General features: G+C 48.6%; 1 protein-coding gene and 1 pseudogene across 1 annotated transcript in view; both read right to left on the bottom strand.

Annotated features, from left to right (window-relative positions):
* Positions 1–19,706, bottom strand: part of LOC137631119 (uncharacterized) — a 101,838-nt gene that overhangs the window by 36,124 nt on the left and 46,008 nt on the right. The window contains exons 5-7 of the mRNA XM_068362772.1: positions 19,542–19,676; positions 15,501–15,671; positions 15,094–15,243 (exon numbers count right to left, since the gene is read on the bottom strand). Of these exons, the coding sequence (XP_068218873.1) occupies positions 15,094–15,243; positions 15,501–15,671; positions 19,542–19,676 (456 nt within the window). The remainder of the gene's footprint in view (positions 1–15,093; positions 15,244–15,500; positions 15,672–19,541; positions 19,677–19,706) is intronic.
* Positions 10,272–10,389, bottom strand: LOC137631510 (5S ribosomal RNA; annotated as a pseudogene).

Below are 19,706 nucleotides of genomic sequence, written 5' to 3'. Positions count from 1 at the left end.
AAGAGAAACCCCGAGGGAAAGTAAAACATAAGAACGAAAGTAGGTATGCGCCACCCTCCCCCCCGGCATGCCCGGGTGAGGGGAGGACGAAAATTTAACAAAAACAGAAATTATAACATTATAATTATGCAACTGACTTTGAATGTTCCAAGGCTCACCGACCCCCGAAGGGACGTGAGCCCTGAGCTGAAAAGTTAAAACACAATTATATTCATAAAAATAATTGAGACAAATAAAACGAAATAGCGACTTGGTTCTGAGAAGCTATCATAGGCGTAGTACGGAGTAAGAGGTGAACGACCTCAAGAGAAGGGCCGGTCTCCACGAAGGCAACCATGGTGGCCTAGGAGTGAAAGGCCGTGATCAAGAAAAGATCATGGTGGCCTGCAAAGCCGGCGATCACTCTCGCAGACGAACACAACACACACCGCACAACACCGAAAGCAAAGGAAACTTACTATTTTCCATACACAAAAATATATATAAACATCAATAATGTTTAAATATATTAAGTATAAGAAAAGGTAAGTTAAAAGACAAAACAATAATGGCCGTCAAGTGAGGATGGGAGCGGAGACTTCCGATCGCTATCCGAGCCAAAAGTAAAGTGGAGTATTCTCCGGTGTGTGTGAGGGGGAGGGGTAACTAGCAGAGGGGTAGTAAACCCTCGTTAAAATTCTTATGGCTCGTCATTCAGCTACGTCGAAGTAATTACCCCATGTAAATAGCGTGGTTTGCATTTCAGTTACGGAACAAATAGGAAAAAAACCCATGCTATTCTACAGATATTTCAAGATTGGTATGTACTTTTGCCAATCACTGTTATCCTATTGAAAAATGATATTTTAATTATAAAATAAATTTTTGAATATACTTACCCGGTGAATATATAATAGCTGACGACTCCAGCGGCTCGACAGAAAAACACAAAAACTCGCGAGCGATCGCTATGAAGGTTGCGGGTGTGCCCACCAGCGCCAACTATCGGCCAGATACCGCATATACATGTAAACAGCTCCAATTCTTCTCATCCCGCTGGTTCTCTATCGGGGAGGAAGGGGGGGCCTTTAATTTATATATTCACCGGGTAAGTATATTCAAAAATTTATTTTATAATTAAAATATCATTTTTAAATATTTAACTTAGCCGGTGAATATATAATAGCTGATTCACACCCATGGTGGTGGGTAGAGACCAGAATTAATAAAGTTTACAGCGTATATGCTTAGAGTTTTTGACAGTTATATCATAACAAAACCCAAATATATATAGGTACCTGGTAAGGAAGTTGACTTAGACGATTACTCTGCCTTGTTAGTCTGTCTTCCTCACGAAGCCCAGCGATCCTCTTAGGATGCTGAAAGACTCCCAGGAGCTGAAGTATCAAGGGCTGCAACCCATACAACAGGACCTCATCAAACCCCTAATCTGGGCGCTCTCAAGAAATGACATTTGACCACCCGCCAAATCAACCAGGATGCGAAAGGCTTCTTAGCCTTCCGTACAACCCAAAAACAAGATTAAAAACATTTCAAGAGACAGATTAAAAGGATATTGGAATTAAGGGAATGTAGTGGTAGAACCCTCACCCACTACTGTACTGCACTCGCTGCAACGAATGGACCCAGTGTGTAGCAGTCCTCGTAAAGAGTCTGGACATCTTTTAAGTAAAATGACGCGAATACCGATTTGCTTCTCCAAAAGGTCGCGTCCATAATACTTTGCAGAGATCTATTTTGCTTAAAGGCCACGGAAGTTGCTATAGCTCTTACTTCGTGCGTCTTAACCTTAAGCAAGCATCGGTCTTTTTCATTCAAGTGAGAATGAGCCTCTCGTATTAAAAATCTGATAAAATATGACAAAGCATTCTTTGACATAGGCAATGATGGTTTCTTAACTGAGCACCATAATGCCTCAGATCCACCTCGTAAGGACTTAGTACGAGCTAAGTAGAACTTAAGAGCTCTAACTGGACACAGCACTCTTTCAAGTTCGTTGCCTACGATCTCTGACAGGCAAGGTATATCAAAGGACTTAGGCCAAGGACGAGAAGGCAGTTCATTCTTGGCCAGAAAACCAAGTTGAAGTGAACATGTGGCTTTTTCTGTAGAAAAGCCGATGTTCTTACTGAAGGCATGAATTTCACTGACCCTTTTAGCCGAAGCCAAGCACACTAGGAAAAGCGTCTTGAGGGTGAGATCCTTCAGGGAGGCTGAATGTAATGGCTCAAACCTGTCTGACATGAGGAACCTTAGGACCACGTCTAAGTTCCATCCAGGAGTTGCCAAACGACGTTCCCTAGAGGTCTCGAAAGACTTAAGGAGATCTTGGAGATCTTTATTGTTGGAAAGATCTAAGCCTCTATGACGAAAGACCGAAGCCAACATGCTCCTGTAGCCCTTAATCGTTGGAGCTGAGAGGGAGCGAACATTTCTCAGATGTAAAAGAAAATCTGCGATTTGGGCTACAGAGGTACTGGAAGAGGACACAGATGCTGACTTGCACCAGTCTCGAAAGACTTCCCACTTCGACTGGTATACTCTGATGGTAGAAGCTCTCCTAGCTCTCGCAATCGCACTGGCTGCCTCCTTCGAAAAGCCTCGAGCTCTTGAGAGTCTCTCGATAGTCTGAAGGCAGTCAGACGAAGCGCGGGGAGGCTTTGATGAACATTCTTTACGTGGGGCTGACGTAAGAGATCTACCCTTAGAGGAAGACTTCTTGGAATGTCTACCAGCCATTGAAGTACTTCGGTGAACCACTCTCTCGCGGGCCAGAGGGGAGCAACCAACGTCAACCTTGTCCCTTCGTGAGAGGCGAACTTCTGCAGTACCTTGTTGACTATCTTGAATGGTGGGAATGCATATAAGTCCAGATGAGACCAATCCAGTAGAAACGCGTCTATGTGGATCGCCTCTGGATCTGGGACTGGTGAGCAATAGATTGGTAACCTTTTGGTCAACGAGGTGGCAAAGAGGTCTATGGTGGGTTGACCCCAAGTCGCCCAAAGACTCTTGCACACGTCCTTGTGGAGGGTCCATTCCGTGGGTATCACCTGACCCCTCCGACTGAGACAGTCTGCCAAGACGTTCAAGTCCCCCTGGATGAATCTCGTCAACAGGGAGATGCCTCGATTTCTTGACCATATGAGAAGGTCCATTGCGATCTCGTACAGCATGAGGGAGTGTGTGCCTCCTTGCTTGGAGATGTACGCCAAAGCTGTGGTGTTGTCTGAGTTGACCTCTACCACTTTGTTTCGAAGAAAGCTTTCGAATTTCATCAAGGCCAAGTGGACTGCTAATAGCTCCTTGCCGTTGATGTGCATGCTCTTCTGACTTGAGGTCCACAGACCCGAGCATTCCCGACCGTCCAGGGTCGCACCCCAACCCAAATCCGACGCGTCTGAAAACAACACGTGGTTTGGGTTCTTGACTGCTAGGGATAGTCCCTCTCTCAGACTGATATTGCTATCCCACCATTTCAGGCATGCCTTTACTGGTTCGGAGACTGGGATTGATACCGTCTCTAACGTCTTGTCCTTGTTCCAGTGAGAGGCTAGATGGAACTGGAGAGGCCGAAGGTGTAGTTTCCCTAGCGAGACAAACTGCTCCAGGGATGAGAGAGTCCCTACGAGACTCATCCAACTCCTGACTGAACAACGTTCTCTTTTCAGCATTAGTTGGACTTTGAGCAGGGCTTGTTCTATTCGGGTGGCAGACGGAAAAGCCCGAAAAACTGGACTGCGAATCTCCATCCCCAAATATAGAATAGTCTGGGATGGGATCAGTTGGGACTTTTCTAGGTTGACCAAAAGTCCCAACTCCTTGGCCAGACCCAACGTCCAATGTAGATCCTGCAGACAGCGATGACTGGACGATGCTCTGAGAAGCCAGTCGTCCAAGTACAGGGAGGCTCGGATTCCCGATAGATGGAGGAATTTTGCCACATTCCTCATGAGCCTCGTAAACACGAGAGGAGCAGGACTGAGGCCAAAGCACAGGGCTCGAAACTGGTACACCACATTCCTGTAAACAAACCTCAGAAACGGTTGGGAATCCGGGTGTATAGGAATGTGGAAGTACGCATCTCGTAGGTTGAGAGAGACCATCCAGTCTCCCTCTCTGACCGCTGCTAAGACGGACTTCGTGGTCTCCATCGTGAATTTTGTTTTTGTAACAAAAACGTTGAGCGCACTGACGTCTAGCACCGGTCTCCAACCTCCTGTATGCTTTGGGACTAGGAAGAGACGGTTGTAAAACCCCGGTGATTGAAGGTCCGAGACTTTCACCACCGCTCCCTTCTCTAGCAACAGAGACACTTCTTGATTTAGGGCTTGTCTCTTTGACTCCTCTCGGTACCTGGGAGAGAGGTCTATGGGAGTTGTCACTAGAGGAAGTTTGCGTACAAACGGTATTTTGTACCCCTCTCTGAGCAACAGAACAGACTCTTGGTCTGCACCCCTCTTCTCCCAGGCCTGCCAGAAGCTCTTCAATCTGGCACCTACCGCTGTCTGAGGCTGTGGGCAGTCAGACTCTGCCACGGGAGGACTTGGCTCCTCTCTTCTTACCTCTCTTTCCCTCGGCACGAGAGCTTCCCCTGCTGGGAGCTCTGCCACGAAAGGGCGGGATAAATCTAGATGCAGGAGTCTCGATCCTGGGTCTCACAGCAAAGGATGCAGAAGGAGCCCCTTTGCGAGCAGAGGACGCCATCAGGTCATGGGTGTCCTTCTGCACAAGCGAAGCAGCTATATCCTTAACCAGCTGTTGCGGAAACAAGGACGCTGATAAGGGAGCAAAGAGCAGTTCCGATCTCTGACAGGGAGTAACTCCTGCCGAAAGGAAAGAGCAAAGGGTTTCTCGCTTCTTTAAGACTCCCGACGTAAAGGTGGAGGCGAGCTCATTGGAGCCATCGCGGATGGCTTTATCCATACAGGACATGATAAGTAAGGAAACATCTTGGTCGGCAGACGAGATCTTCCTACTTAAAGCTCCTAATGACCAGTCAAGAAAGTTAAACACTTCAAAGGCCCTGTATACGCCTTTAAGCAGATGGTCAAGGTCCGAGGAGGACCAACAAATCTTCGAGCGTCTCATGGCCAGGCGACGGGGAGAGTCTACGAGGCTTGAGAAGTCACCCTGGGCAGAGGCAGGGACTCCCAAGCCGAGAACTTCTCCCGTGTCATACCAGACGCTCGATCTAGAAGCAAGCTTAGAAGGAGGGAAGGCAAAGGCCGTCTTCCCCAAACTCCTCCTGGTATCCAACCAGTCGCCTAGAAGACGTAAAGCCCTCTTGGAAGAGCGAGAAAGCACTAGCTTCGTAAAGGCTGGCTTGGTAGCAGGTAAGCCTAGAGCAAACTCAGACGGAGGCGAACGAGGAGCAACAGCAACAAAGTGATCTGGAAAAAGATCCTTGAAAATCAACATGATCTTCTTAAAGTCCATCGAAGGAGGAACCGCCTTAGGTTCATCTACATCTGAAGGATTATCATCAGGATGAGGATCAGCAACGTCCTCATCTGAAGGAGCTTCGTCCGATAACTGCTGAGTTACAAGCAAGGGCGAGACCTGCCTTGGTGGCAATGCTTGACAAGCAGAGTCCACACGCACCGGAGCATCAGTAGCAGTCCAGGACGCTACGTCATGTAACTGCTTAACAGCCTGACTGTCAACAACAACAGGAGCGGGAGGACGCTCGACGTCAACTCGAGACTGCCTTGACTGCCTAGACTGAGCAGTCAAAACAACTCTTGACTGCGGTGCTTGACGCTCAGCGTCAAAACAAGTCAACTTCGCTGGTTGGCGAACGTCCTGAACGTCAACAAGAGCATTCGGCAGCGGCTGAACGTCCACATGCGGCTGAAAGTCAACACGGGACTGCATCGAGTGAGGCTCTACAAAACGTGACTGACGTGACTTTGTAACGCCAACGTCAACAGGACGAGCAAAGGCTCGTTTGGGCGGCTGACGGCCAGGATCTCGATCAGCTAAGCGGCGAGGATCATCGTGAACCTTTTCAGCAGAATAGTCCTCCATAAGAGAGGCAAGCTTATTCTGCATGTCTTGCAGTACAACCCATTTAGGATCAACGGGAATGGGTGCGGTAAGAGACGAGGATAACGTCTGTGACTGCAAAACATTGCCTACACTAAGACTCTCGGAGCCTGTGTTACGTTTCTGTTTAGGCGGCGAGCAGTCTTCCGATGACTGCACAGGGTCAGAGCTGTCCCAATGGCTACAACCAGGACGCTGGACCTGTCCTGAAGGGACTGACTTTCGCTTTAAGGGTCTCGAAACGGTTTCTTACGCGAAAAGCCTTCGGATGACGAGGAGAAAACCGTCTCGCTCGTCTTATGGTAGGGGCGGTCTTGACGAGACACGCCTGAAACCATAGAGGGAACGTCTGTTCGCTGATTAAAGCCTCTCGAACCCATAAGTCCTACGACATTACTTCTCCCTGGGGCTTGGGAGCTTGCAAGAGGTCTCGGACTAGGCGAACGACAGGCACGAACAGACGAACCCTCGGTCGCAACACTGATAACACTTTGCGCACTAATCACTTTCCCACGATTTTCTAATGTGGCACTCTGACACTTTAACTCTTTTACGTCCGCCATGAGTTGATTACGGTCCGTGTCTAACGACTCAACTCTCTCGCCCAAAGCATGAATGGCACGTAACATATCCCGCATTGATGGTTCCTGAGTGCTAGCAGAGGGCTCAGGCACAACTACTACAGGGGAAGGACTAGGTTCAGGGGCATGGGAGGAGGAAAATTCCAACGATCTAGAGGAACTTCTCCTCACCCCATCTCTCTCCAGCTCACGAGAACACTCGTCAAATTCAAGCCAATCGCACTCCCCACACCGATCTCCTAATTGACAGGTCCCACCCCGACAATTAGAACACACAGTATGTGGGTCGAGAGAGGCCCTTGGAAGACGCTTACTGCAATCCCCAGCATTACATTTACGAAATCTAGGAATTGGAGAAGGGTCAGCCATTTTGAAAAGTCAAAGAAAGTCCAAAAAACAATCCAAAGTCATCAACAATTAAATCTGTCCAAAAAAGAGTTCAAGAGTTCAAGTTGAAGACAAAACACCTGCACTGCGAAAGCTCAAACCAAAAGGAAGCACTTCACCAAGACTGCCGAAAAACTCCAGGTTAACAGCGAGTATGGTACGTCTTGTCGATCAGACCGACAGAGAAGAATTGGAGCTGTTTACATGTATATGCGGTATCTGGCCGATAGTTGGCGCTGGTGGGCACACCCACAACCTTCATAGCGATCGCTCGCGAGTTTTTGTGTTTTTCTGTCGAGCCGCCGGAGTCGTCAGCTATTATATATTCACCGGCTAAGTTAAATATTTAAAATGACAAATTCGGAGATAATTTGTATTTTTCCTAACCATACAAACCTTAGCTATTTACATTAGGTTTACCTTTTAGCGTAGCTGAAATGGCGAGCCATTAGAATTTAACGAGGGTGTATTACCCCCGCGCTAGTTAGCGGGGGGGTAGGGGAGTGGTAGCTGGCTACCCCTCCCCCCTCACACACCGGTGAACTGCTTCATTTCACTTAGAGGTAGGACTTGTCTTGGGGGACAGGGCTGGCGGGCAAATATGTGTAAATAGCTAAGGTTTGTATGGTTAGGAAAAATACAAATTATCTCCGAATTTGTCTTTTGTTCCGTAACCGAAATACAAACCACGCTATTTACATTGGGTGACTTACTCCTTAGGAAGGGTGGAAAGTCCCCAGCCATACAGTACTGGCTTTGGCTTTACCCGGGGACTAAAAATCCGAGTGAGTCGCACTCGAGAAAAGGAGTCCCTGCACCTCACAAGTTCCTTGCTCCGCAAGGAAACGTGTGGCCTACATAAGCTTGTGAGTGAAGGAAGAAGTGTGACCCGTCCTAGGCAGTTGACCTGGAGTTCCAGAAGGAACTCTGGGTTAGGACGTTCCCAATACCACCTCGTCAGGGTATGGGGGACGCGACAGTATTGACTCAATACTCGGAACACAAGGAAGCATGGTTTACCTGCAGAGGTTTGAGGTCAGCTATGCAGAGACCAGGATGCTGCTTCCCCATGCAAAATGGGACGATGAAGAAAGAAGTAAGGGCCAGACATACTTCTTTCGTTCATGGAGACTAAAACCGGATAACAATGCCCTCAACCTTCTGCTACCTGTCCAAAAAGGAGCCTGAGGTTAGACCAGCTGTTGAGTAGCCACCACAGAGCGATAGAAACATATCAATACTCCTGTGGGTCACGTCCTGCAGGAAGCGGGCTGCGAAGGTCATTAGACGCTTCCAGACTCCAGCTTGTAGCACCTGCGTCACAGAGTAATACTACTCGAAGGCGAGGGATGTTGCGATGTATCCGACATCGTGCTGTAGGGCGACGTGACGGAGGAGGGTCTGGATTCAGGTCGAGATGAATGTCCTTGAGTCCGAGCTGAAGAGGTATACTGGAGACTCTCCCCTGTGTCCTTCCTGTGCTCCCAACCCGGCTGCACGTGAGGACAAACTGCAGCTGTTCCCAAAGATAACCCCTCAATTCCTTTACTGGCAAGAAGGAGAAGGTTTGGGTCATTTGATACAGAATGGTGACTCGAAATCTTGAAGGAGCTGGACCGAAGGGCCGGGACCCCGAGATTCTGAGTCTAGCAAACAACTCAGGAGCGAACCTGAATGTTGCCTTCCCCTATTCCTTAGAAAGGGCGGAGTCGTACGAGACCAAGAAGATTGCTAATACACTGGCCGAGGCCAGAGTGAGCAGGAGCACCGTCCCCCAAGACGGAATACGATCAGGAGCCTGACGTAATGGTTCTTGAGAAGATCTCTTAGGGGACTAAAAGTCCGAACCATGCTCCATGGAGGAGGTCTCACTCCGACTGGGGGCAGGGACGTTCGCAGCTTCGCATGAGCGAAGAAAGGTCCAGCGGGAAGGAAAAAGTCTATTCCTTTCAGCCTGAAGGCCAGAGAAAGGCTGAGCGACAGGCTTCATTGCCGAGAGCGGAAAGGAGTTTCCTCCCGCCGAAAAGCAATAAGTCCGTTATTGCTGGAGAAGAGGCCTCAAGGGAAGAGGTATCTCTCCCACGACACACACCACAGAAGACTCCACTTCGCGGATGACTATCGCAGGTGACGCGACCTCCGCTCCGCGACTGTAGCGGGTTGTCTCTTCTTGAGGAGGCGGCGTAGTGTCTCCAGGCGCGAAGCCGAAGCGATGCCACGGCTCGTGAAAGATGTTGTAGTGTGGTTGTTAGAGTAGCCTGTGCCGTGGGAGAAGCTCTCCCGGGAGTTCCGTCAGGGGAAGCAGAGGGTCCGGAAACCGTTCCGTGTATAGTCACAGTGGAGCTCTCAGGGCCATCGAAAGGTTGACAGACAACCTGGTCTTGTCGAGACCCATTCTCAACAGACAACAATGGTGGGAAGACGCAGGCGTCGATGTTGTCCCACCATCACCGGAAAGCATTTTGCCAAAGAGTCTTGGGGTCTGAGACTGGGGGGAAGAACAGCGGAAGCTTGAAGTTCCAGGCTGTCGCAATCAGGTCCCCCAGGCCAGGACTTGCTGGCTACTAAAGGCCAAAGACCCCCAGGTACCCTCTATCTGTGAGGCTCTGCCCAGATAGTCGGAGAGAACATTCCTCTGCCCGGAATGAGCGAGCCGATAGTGGTATAGAGAGGACCTCGGATCATCTCAGTATTTCAACCGCAAGATGCGAAGGTATGGAAATGCATCTCTTGCTGGTTGGAATACGCCAGTACCATGAAGTCGTCGCGCACGGAGCGACTCGGCAGGTACTGTAGGATCTGTAGAGGGGCCAGACTCGGCCCCTAAGCCTGCCTGAATGATGGAGAGGTATCCTTCAGGTCCTGACCATACGCCTGAACCGGAACATGCGCCCCCCCCCCCCCCCCTTTTCTTTGACGAGTCCGAGAACAGCATCAAAATGTGGGGAAAGGACGAGAATATCCACTCCCATCAAGAGGTTCCATAGGTCAACACCCATTGCAGGTCTAAACGTTCCGCTGGACCCCTAGGGGCCAGAAAGTCCGGTTAATCGTTGCTTTGATACCACCAGAACTTGGGCCGCCCCACAGGGAACTTATCCTGAGGCGACCATTCGGGACTTTAGACGGGTCAATGAGGAAAAGAGACCCAGGAAACGTTCCAAGGTAGGGCTGAAAGCTCTGCTTGACTGAGAACAGGTACTGCGACTCTCCTCAGCCTTGCCACAGTCAACTGAAGGGAAGGCTCGGAGAAGGAGGCAACAGCATCAGGCGTACCCAGGCGGTCACCCATCCAAGTACTGACCAGCCCAACGTTGCTTAACTTCGCTGATCGGACGAGAAGCGGTGTTTCCAACGTGGCAAGGCCATTAACTCAATATCATGGCTAGATACCCCAGATGTTGAGGCAGAAGTAGAGAAGGCTCCTAGCAAATTACCATGATCCCTCACTCATGGTAAGGACCCGGAAGCTTGTCCCGGCGTTGAAGGTCGAACCCGAGCCTACCGGAGTTGACCAGACCTCCAAAAGGCGAAGGAGGTGGAAACCTGCTCCTGAGCAGCCATGAGGAAAGCAGGGAGAGTTCTTTGGGGAAAAACCTGCGATGCCGCGGCGGGATCGCCACACCGCATCTTAAGTCTAGGCTGAATTCCAAGAGCTTCCTGAAAGATGGATGGAATGGAAACTGGAAGTACCCGTTCTTCCGATCCAAGGCCTAAGGAGTCCCGCCGCCTCGTTACCAGTCTGATCGATTCTGCTGTTCCACGCTGGACGAAGTTTGTTCGACAAACTTGAACAGAGCTGAGAGGTCGACTACGGAATTCCCGTCTCAGATGCTTTCCTACGAGAAAGGATCGACTGAAGAAGCCGGGGGGGTGAAGCCGTCGACGATCCTATGGAGGACCTTCTCCTAAGGCATGGATCATTCTGCCCAAACGGGCAAAACTCTTGCCGACCCCATGGCATAGAGGTTCTGTGACACTGAAATCGCTGACAGAGCCGGAGAGATGGTAAGAGCGAGGCGCGATATCCTTGGCTGATCACGGAGATCATGCAGGAATCGGCATCGGGAAGCTGTTATCCGGATGAGTAACCTTAGGCATCCTCCCAGCATGAGACCTGCAAGGGGGGGTTGCCAATCCTAGAGTTTGTGAACTCTACCGCTCCCTCTAGGATAATGCCCCCCCAGGAGAGCTTCCCGTGCTACCTGTCCCTGACAGGAGGGGACTGCTATTGGACACCTTGTCTTAGCTGCCGTAGCCGGTCCGATAACCTAGGCAGACGAGGTTGAAAGAAGAGGCGCTGGAGGCCTGCAGGGTCTGGAAGAAAGCGCCTTGGAGGAGTGAAAACGGAAGTCGACTTCCTCCGCACAACCGCTGTCCATGTCCCTGTCCTTGGGCACAAACAAGAACTTCCCAAGGATGGAAGAGTGTCTGAGCTTGTCGACATCCACGGAGGAGATACTCGAGAGGAAGCCCTCGGTCACTGCATCTAGATGGTCCAAACTCGAGCTTGTCCGCAAGTTCGAAACTTGGCGACGAAACACCAAGGTGCTTGAATCCGAGAGGCGGAAAGTACCCATGACCTTCCTGGAGCTTCCTTGTACAAAACCTCGGGTCGCAACCGAGGAGGGAAAGGACATGGTAAGCCCCTTCCACGAGATGGAGAAGAGGAAGGGGTAAACCAGTCACCCCTTGCCCGACGGAGAAATCTCGAACGGAAAGCTCCCTGGCAAGACCCTTCCAGGGAATGACGAGGAAGGGCTAACCCAAGTTCTGGAAAGAAGAATGTTGCTCAGACCTCCCTGAAGATTCTTCCTGCTCTTGCATGTCCCATGCTCTGCGTTTACGGGGTAACGACCGTGTTCTGGAAATATGCTCCAGAAAACTCGCCACGCTGGCCATGTTGCGAAACCCCAACGGGAATCGCGGTCGCAATCGCCCTGGCGCTCGCGCGATGGTAAATCAATGGTTTGCGCGTGGCCGAACGTGGAAGCGCCCATGCGCGGGCACGCAGGAGCGCAGACGAAAGTGCGCGAGGGAGCGCAGAAGGAGGGCGAGCGTGGTAGGAAGGGCGAGCGTGGTAGGAAGGGCGAGAGCTGGTGGTCGGAATCCGAAAGTTCACAGGCGAGCAATGACCGGTAGGCGAGCGATGACCCGTAGGCGAGCGATGACCCGTAGGCGAGCGATGACCCGTAGGCGAGCAATGGATACTGCAGGAATCGAGCCGACGTTCGCGCGATGGAACACCGTCGGTTCGCGCGACGGAACACCGTTGGTTCGCGCGACGGAACACCGTTGGTTCGCGCGCGGGTGAACATTGGAGCGCATGTGCGCGGGCGCGCATGTGCGTAGGCACGCGAGTAACGTGGGCGTGCGGTCGCGCAAGCAAGTGGGCGTGTGGTCGCGCAGGCACGTGGGCGCGCGCGTGAGCGCAGGCGGTCGGGAGACCGATAGCGCGCGGGCGGGCGATGGCCCGTTGACGAGCGATGGCGTGTCTTGGCGAGCGATGGCGCGTTGGCGAGCGGTGGTGCGTTAACAAAACGCTAGCGCGCAGGCAAAGAATCGCGCGGGCGCGTAGGCGATCGCTAACGCGTAAGAGACTAGGGATGGTTAGCGCGCATCGCGCTAAACAGAAGGCGCGCAGGTGCATCAGGAAGGAGAGCGCTGAAGCAATCTGTTAATCAGGCGATCCTGGACGGTCAGGAAAAACCGTTAGCGCCCATTGGTGTGTGGCAGGAAAGGGCGCGCAGATGTGCGCTGGCGATTGAAGAAAGCTGGCGCACAGAAGGACAGAAGTAAAGGTGAGCGCTGGCGAGCAGGAGGAAGATCTACGGCAAGACTCAGCTACCGGAGATCGTGGTCCACAGCAGGCGAGCGCTAGATCGCTACTGATGGTGTCCAGGGAACCTGACACGCGTGGCAGATCGATGACGATCGTTGACGCGCAGGAGATCGCTGACGAGCAGGCGAACGTTGACACGTCTGTGGTCGCTGGCGAGCAGAAGGCAACGCGTGGAATCCTGTACGTAAAAGAAGAGTCCTTGTCCAAGACCTGAACCGAAGTTCTAGATTGCGCGGGCGAACGTGGGCGCACAGGGCGCGTAACAGGAACCAACAGGGACAGCAGCAACGATCATCAGGAGAGCGCTGACGAACAGGAGAGCGCTGGCGAACAGGAGAGCGCTGGCGAACAGGAGAGCGCTGGCGAACAGGAGAGCGCTGGCGAACAGGAGAGCGCTAGCGATCCGGAAAACGCTGATGAGCAGGAGAGCGCCTGTGCGCTTAACACTGAGCAGGAGAGCGTCTGTGCGCTAACACTGAGCAGGAGAGCGCCTGTGCGCTAACATTCAGCAGGAGAGAACACTGCAGAAGGGCGCGCAGGGGAACCCTGACACGCAAAGGAAGCACCCCCGTGGGAGGCAACCCTTTGCCCCGAAGTGACCGTTGTCCGTCGGAAGACCGTTGTCCGTCGGAAGACCAATGTCCGTCGGAAGACCGTTGTCCGTCGGAAGATCGTTGCCCGTCGGAAGACGAGGTCAGACTGCTGTCCATCTGCACCAGGGGCGGAAGGTCAAGAAGAAGGAGTTGCAGGCTGTATACGGAGATTCAAAAAGGCGCCTCTTAGCACCCTTATAGGGAGATGGGAGGCCCTTACGACGTAGCGGACAGTGAGCCTTACGGCGAAGGCGGCCAACAGCAACAACAGCAGAAGAGTCCTCCGAAGAGGAGTCTCTATGAGTGTACTCTCTCGCGAACGAAAGAGAAACACTTCGTAGAAGAGACGTGTCAGCCAGTGACCTAAAAAGAGCAATCCTTCGAAGAGGGGCTCCTGCAGTTGCCCAGCCCCTTGAGCGTAACTGCAGGTGCGACCGCTCAGCACCAACAGCATAGTCGCACGAAAAAAAGGCAAGAGAAGAACCCCCCAAAGGGGAAAAAACTCAAGCCTGGACAGGAAAACTTCCCTCGGAAGGAAAGCTACCCTCCCAAGGAGGCGAGCCTCCTGAGTGTTCTAAAATGAACTGGAGAGCTGTCAATCGTCACGGGTGTACTTCCAGGAGGAGACAAGCCCCTGACGATCTATTGGGGAGGCAGCAACAGCCGAATCCCCAGGCCTCAACAAGACAGCTCACTCCGTTGTCACATTACAGAAACGAACTAGATCGGTAACTGTGAAAAATAAAAACAAAATTCATCAGTTAACATTCATTCCCCCGGGAAGGCTCCGAAGAGGAATCCCGAGGGAAAGGAACACAAGAATTACACAACAGGCACGTGCCCTCACAACCACTTACACTCACGGAAGGAGAGCTGTAACCAACACAGAATTATAACAATTATAATTATGTAACTATGTAATTATGTAATTTAACAATGAATGAACACTAAAGAAAGAACGAAAACCCCGAAAGGAATCGTTCTACAAAGCTGAAAAATCAACAAATACAATTAGATTCATAAACTAATTGAGACAAAATGTACGGCGTAGCAACCCCACCCACACGAGAAGGAAGCTACTCAGACGTAGTAAAAATAACGTAGTAAAAGGGTGAACGACCTCAAAGAGAGAGAGAGAGAGAAAGACCGAAGTCAAACTCGATCGCGACCCATGAAATTACACCATGGTGGCCTAACTGCCGAGGGCTCCACGGAGATATCGTACACTACACACACAAGCACAAACTCTGAAAGGAAACTTACTGATTTCTATACTCAAATATATACATAAACACGAAAATTTTTTTACATATATATTGAGTAAAAGAAAAGTAAGTGATTAAGTAAAGACAAAACAACAATGGCTGCCAAGCGAGGACAAAGACAGAGACGTCTGTCCATGTCCGAGCCAAAAGTGAAAGTGGAGCAGTTCACCAGTGTGTGAGGGGGGAGGGGTAGCTAGCTACCACTCCCCTACCCCCCCCCCCCCCCCGCTAACTAGCGCGGGGGTAATACACCCTCGTTAAATTCTAATGGCTCGCCATTTCAGCTACGCTAAAAGGTAAACCCAATGTAAATAGCGTGGTTTGTATTTCGGTTACGGAACAATTATCATTTAGCAATAATACTGTGCAATACTAACCTTATGAAAATGAGAAGGAGATTTCTTTGGTGACAATTGAGCAGTTTGAATTTTACCTTCCATTGGAAGATTGTGGTTTTTAATTTTGCCACTAAATTTCAAAGGTGACAAAATAATTTCTTGTTTCTTAGGACCAACGGTGTCCTTTTCCTGCAAAGTATGTTTTTTATTATTAATAGTTTAAAATATATAACTAATTCTTAAACTAAATATTCTAAATTATATCCATATAAAGTACAGTAGATTAAAAAGGCAACCGAGTTGCATTTTAAGGCTTCTATACAGATAATAAAATGGATCTGTTCTTAAATGAAGGTTCAATCTAAAGAAGCCAGGCACTTAGGGCATACAACAACCAGGGTTATTCATCAATTGAATACACTACTATGATTAATAACGTACTATACCTTTGACTTCCTTTTCATTTGCATGTTTTTATTTGCTATTTCTAACAATTTTTCTCTCACATATTCTGGTTGTAGAATGTCGATATTACTGTTATCAAGATCTGAGGATGGTAGTGCAGATGAATCAAAGCTACTGTCTGCAGTTTCCCCTTCATCCTCTCTTGGTGGTGTCTGCAAAAGGAAATGCAAAGCACATGTGATAATTAACGTCGGCAAAAACCTTGAGCTCGTACCTTATATAAAAATAGCCAATTTAAAAAGTAATTTGTATTTTTCATAACTATACAGAGTTATTCAAAATAAAGATAATTCTTCAGCAGAGCTGAGACAGCCATTGAACTGTTACCAAGATTGTTGATTAATGACAGGTGGCTTGAGGGGTGATTCTACCCACCTGCCTGTCGCAAAATGATTCTTTCCCTCCCTGGTTCCTTATGGGAGTGAGGAAAGTGACTCCAACAACCTCCTAACAGCTAATCATAGGGATGTAGAAGCTGTTTGGGCATCAGTTAGTACAGACTTAAAAGGTAGCTAGTACAAGGACCTATAAAACCTATCTCGCTAACAGATAGATGGTATCACCATTGTCAAACCATGCAAATTAAGAGAAATATTTGATAAGACACCAACCAACCCTCCCTCTTGCCAAGAAGATGGAGGAATTGCATCTTGGTAGACCAAGTCTGCAAGATAGGTGATCAGTCAAGTAACCTTCCAGCATCAAACGTCCGACCTGAGTGTAATGGTTGCAATTGCTGCTTCCCTTTGAGAGAAGAACAAGAAAGAGGTAGAAGAGCCAGTCGTTCTACATCTCCTTAAGCATGTGGTGAATGCATTGCTTAGATGGGATGTATACTAAGCCCCATGAGGAGCTGGGACCTGGGAGTGTTACACAATTACTGAGCAGCCACCTCAGGAACCAAGGAAAAGTTCAGAGAGGCAAAGTTGGTCCGACAGATTCACAGCACCCCTCAGTTCCAAGTACGCCGACAGGTAAACCAAAAGACTACTTTCAGGGCAAGGCCTGTGAGCCCTTACTTGAGATGGAAAGAAAAGTTTCACCACCAAGCCAGAAGGAACAGTGTCTTGACACTACCTTTTTGTTTTTGCTGGGGCTAATGAGAAGGCTGTGACACTTGTACGTGAGGTGTCTAGTCCTGCTCAAGTAGCACTGCAGTGCCCAGAAGGACAATAGCTAACTTTGTGTCAATTTACATGCTTACATGGAGAGATAGGATCATGAAGGTCCCGAAATGGTGTTCAAGACCATCTGGTACTGGGTTCTTCACCCTACAGTCTGTGAGACAATGAAGGTATAAGAATCTCCATCCCACAAATTTAACATCACGGGGAGCCTGAAGAGTACTAGAAACGGTGTCAATTTAACAGCAGCGCAAAATGTGGGAGTAGTAAATGGGTTGAGTAATACATTATTCAAGTCCATATTCATCTTTCTGAATGAGATGATGAGAAAAGCCCTTGGGATGCCCTCCTCAGGTTAGCAGCAGGTGGGTACACCAGTGTTCTGAGGACAATGACCAGGATAGACAAGTCAGTTGGTAGGCCTCAGCTCCAGGATTATGGCCTGGGGCTGTAATCCTGGCCCCAATGACCAGTAGGAATCCATAGATTTCTCCAGAGGAAATGTAGTCATTAAGAGTCCTACATGACTTTTTACAACTGGCCTTCCTGGACCTCTTCTGAGAAAAATTGTTAGAATCAGAAGGGGAAGAGGATATCTTCACATGACAGTATACCCTTACCCTTAATTGTCCAGGAGTTGGTATATGGTCCAGAAGGACCAACTGCCTGATACCAGTGCAAACAATGGTCAACGTTGCATCAGTCTCACCTTTCTGACCAACTCCAAGGTACTGGTAGGTGAAATAATTCTGTACATGCTCAAAGGTGAACAAAGGTAGCAGTTACCCAAAACTCACAATCGCTAACTGTCCCTACAGGTATTGTCGATGTGTGAACTGATTCGGCTATGCTACGTAACTGAACGAGGAGTAGCATATACGATACTTTTATCAGCCTACACAATGGTAGAGATCGGTCCTGTTAGGACCATTCACGTGAAACTGATGGAACAGCGGTGATTGTCACACTAGACTCATGATTGCTAACCAACCTCAGTGATACCAGCTTGTAAGTGAGCTCTGTATTGGCACAAGGAAGTACAGTGAGCAATACTCCTATCAGTCTACCAAATAGTGATGGACATCAGCCCAGGTACAAACGTTCACCTGCAAATGCTGAAACCGTGACGGCTTTAACACCAATCTCTCACTCGCTAACCGACCCCGAAGGTACTAGTCAGCGGAAGAGTTCCATACAGTACAAAGTGAGCACCAGGGTAAAGAACAATCCTTCATGTCACGATAGGACTAAGAAATTGGTCACATACACTCCCTACCTTCCGTGGCTAACAATGCTGATGTTCAGTCCGAGTAGGACCACTCACCTGTTCTTGGTGAAACAGCGGTAACTGTAACACCGGCTAGGCTCACTTGACTGACCCAGAAGATACCAGTTAGTTGGTGAGCGCTTTCACTCACTCCCGAAGAAAGAGAGCGATCGCTATAAGTCCCAAGGAAATTTCAGCAAAAGGCCTTCCCACGCAACTATCTTCATCATAGTCTTTTCAAGGAAGAAATTTAAGATAAAGAGACTAGCGGAGGGAGAGGGAGGAGTGAACTCTCCTTCCCCTTGTCAATCATTCTCCCTTCACACAGGAAAAATTGTCTGGCCTACTGATAATGACTGGCTCTCTCTGAGGAGGAAGCTACAAGAGCTTCTTCCACTGCCACACAACTCACTACACTTTGGTTTTTTGTCACAAGAGAGCACTGGGAATACTCACTGACACTGCAACATAGATATCACCATCTGGGGAACACTATCGGGACCAGGTAGAAAAAGTTTCACCATCAAGCATGCAGGTAGAGGGAAACTCACTCTGAAATAGGTAACCCCCTCCTGAGACAAAGAAGCTACCAAAGCGATACGAGTTATGCTCTAAATTCATTGCCTTCTTAATTGGTAGAGCAAAAACAACATTCCACAGGGGAGAAGGGGACTGCTTAACGTCACCCATTCACAAAGGTAGGCAACAAATGGAATTTAAATGGCTTGTATCCTCATAGGAACAAAATTCACTTCACCACATGTTTACCTTTTAGTGCCCTTCTGCTTACAATCAAGAACGCTCACAAGAATAATAAACCAACACTTATCACAAATGACTGAAAGAAAAGATTCAACAGTAAAGAGAAGACCGTGATGGTATGTCTGCACTTGCAACCAAAGACAGAAGTGGTTATTCTGCGACAAGTACGTGGGTGGAGCATCCTTATTGCACTACCTGTCATTAACCAGCTCCTTTATTAATGATTCAGTGGCAGTTACAGCAGCACTGAAGATATATCCACATTTTAAAGGATGAAAGGTTTGTCTGGGAGTAAGAACAAAATAGTACTCCTTAATTTTCTTTTCTAATTGGGTTGGGCAGTACTAGTGCAAATAAGGAAATGATAGTCTTCAATTAATTTATACTATAAAAGATACACATTACTAGTTCGATGAAACTGTACTCTCAAGTAATTGAATTAATGGTACAGTATATTAAAAGGTTACTGGAGAATGTTTATATTACCTATGTTAAACAAGTAAAGGACTAAAACAAATCTACTGATAACCTGTTAATAAGAACAATTGCAGAAGATGCAAGGAGACTACATGATACAATCAAATGAATATTTTGTACAATGATATGGCACTCGGTTTCCATACAGCTATCAGTGAACTATTTAACCAACAATCTGAAGAGGATCCAGTATTGGGAAATACACATTACCAAAGAATATGGGAAAATAAAGAAATCAGCAACGGTAATACCCTCTGTTTAGGTACATCTAGGACATTAATTGAACATCTAACTACAATACTGTTCTCAAAATAGTTAACAAAAGGACAACTTAGAGCTATTATTCTTATTTAGGGTGTAAAAAAAATATTAAAATTGCACTCAAAACTAACCTCTATTTTCCTTGGGGGTTGAATTCCAATGGCAGATGTTATGGCAAACAAACGATGACACAAGCCAACCAGATCGCCATGCAATTTCCTTCCTGATGGTGACTGAAATGCTGCTTCAGAATATGTCTTAAGTGCCTGAAATAAGGTAAAGTACTTTTTATATAT

This window comes from Palaemon carinicauda, chromosome 39 (assembly GCF_036898095.1).
Source record: "Palaemon carinicauda isolate YSFRI2023 chromosome 39, ASM3689809v2, whole genome shotgun sequence".
Taxonomy (NCBI): domain Eukaryota; kingdom Metazoa; phylum Arthropoda; class Malacostraca; order Decapoda; family Palaemonidae; genus Palaemon; species Palaemon carinicauda.
Note: the sequence above shows the minus strand (reverse complement) of the source record. Positions and strands in the feature narration are given on the sequence as shown.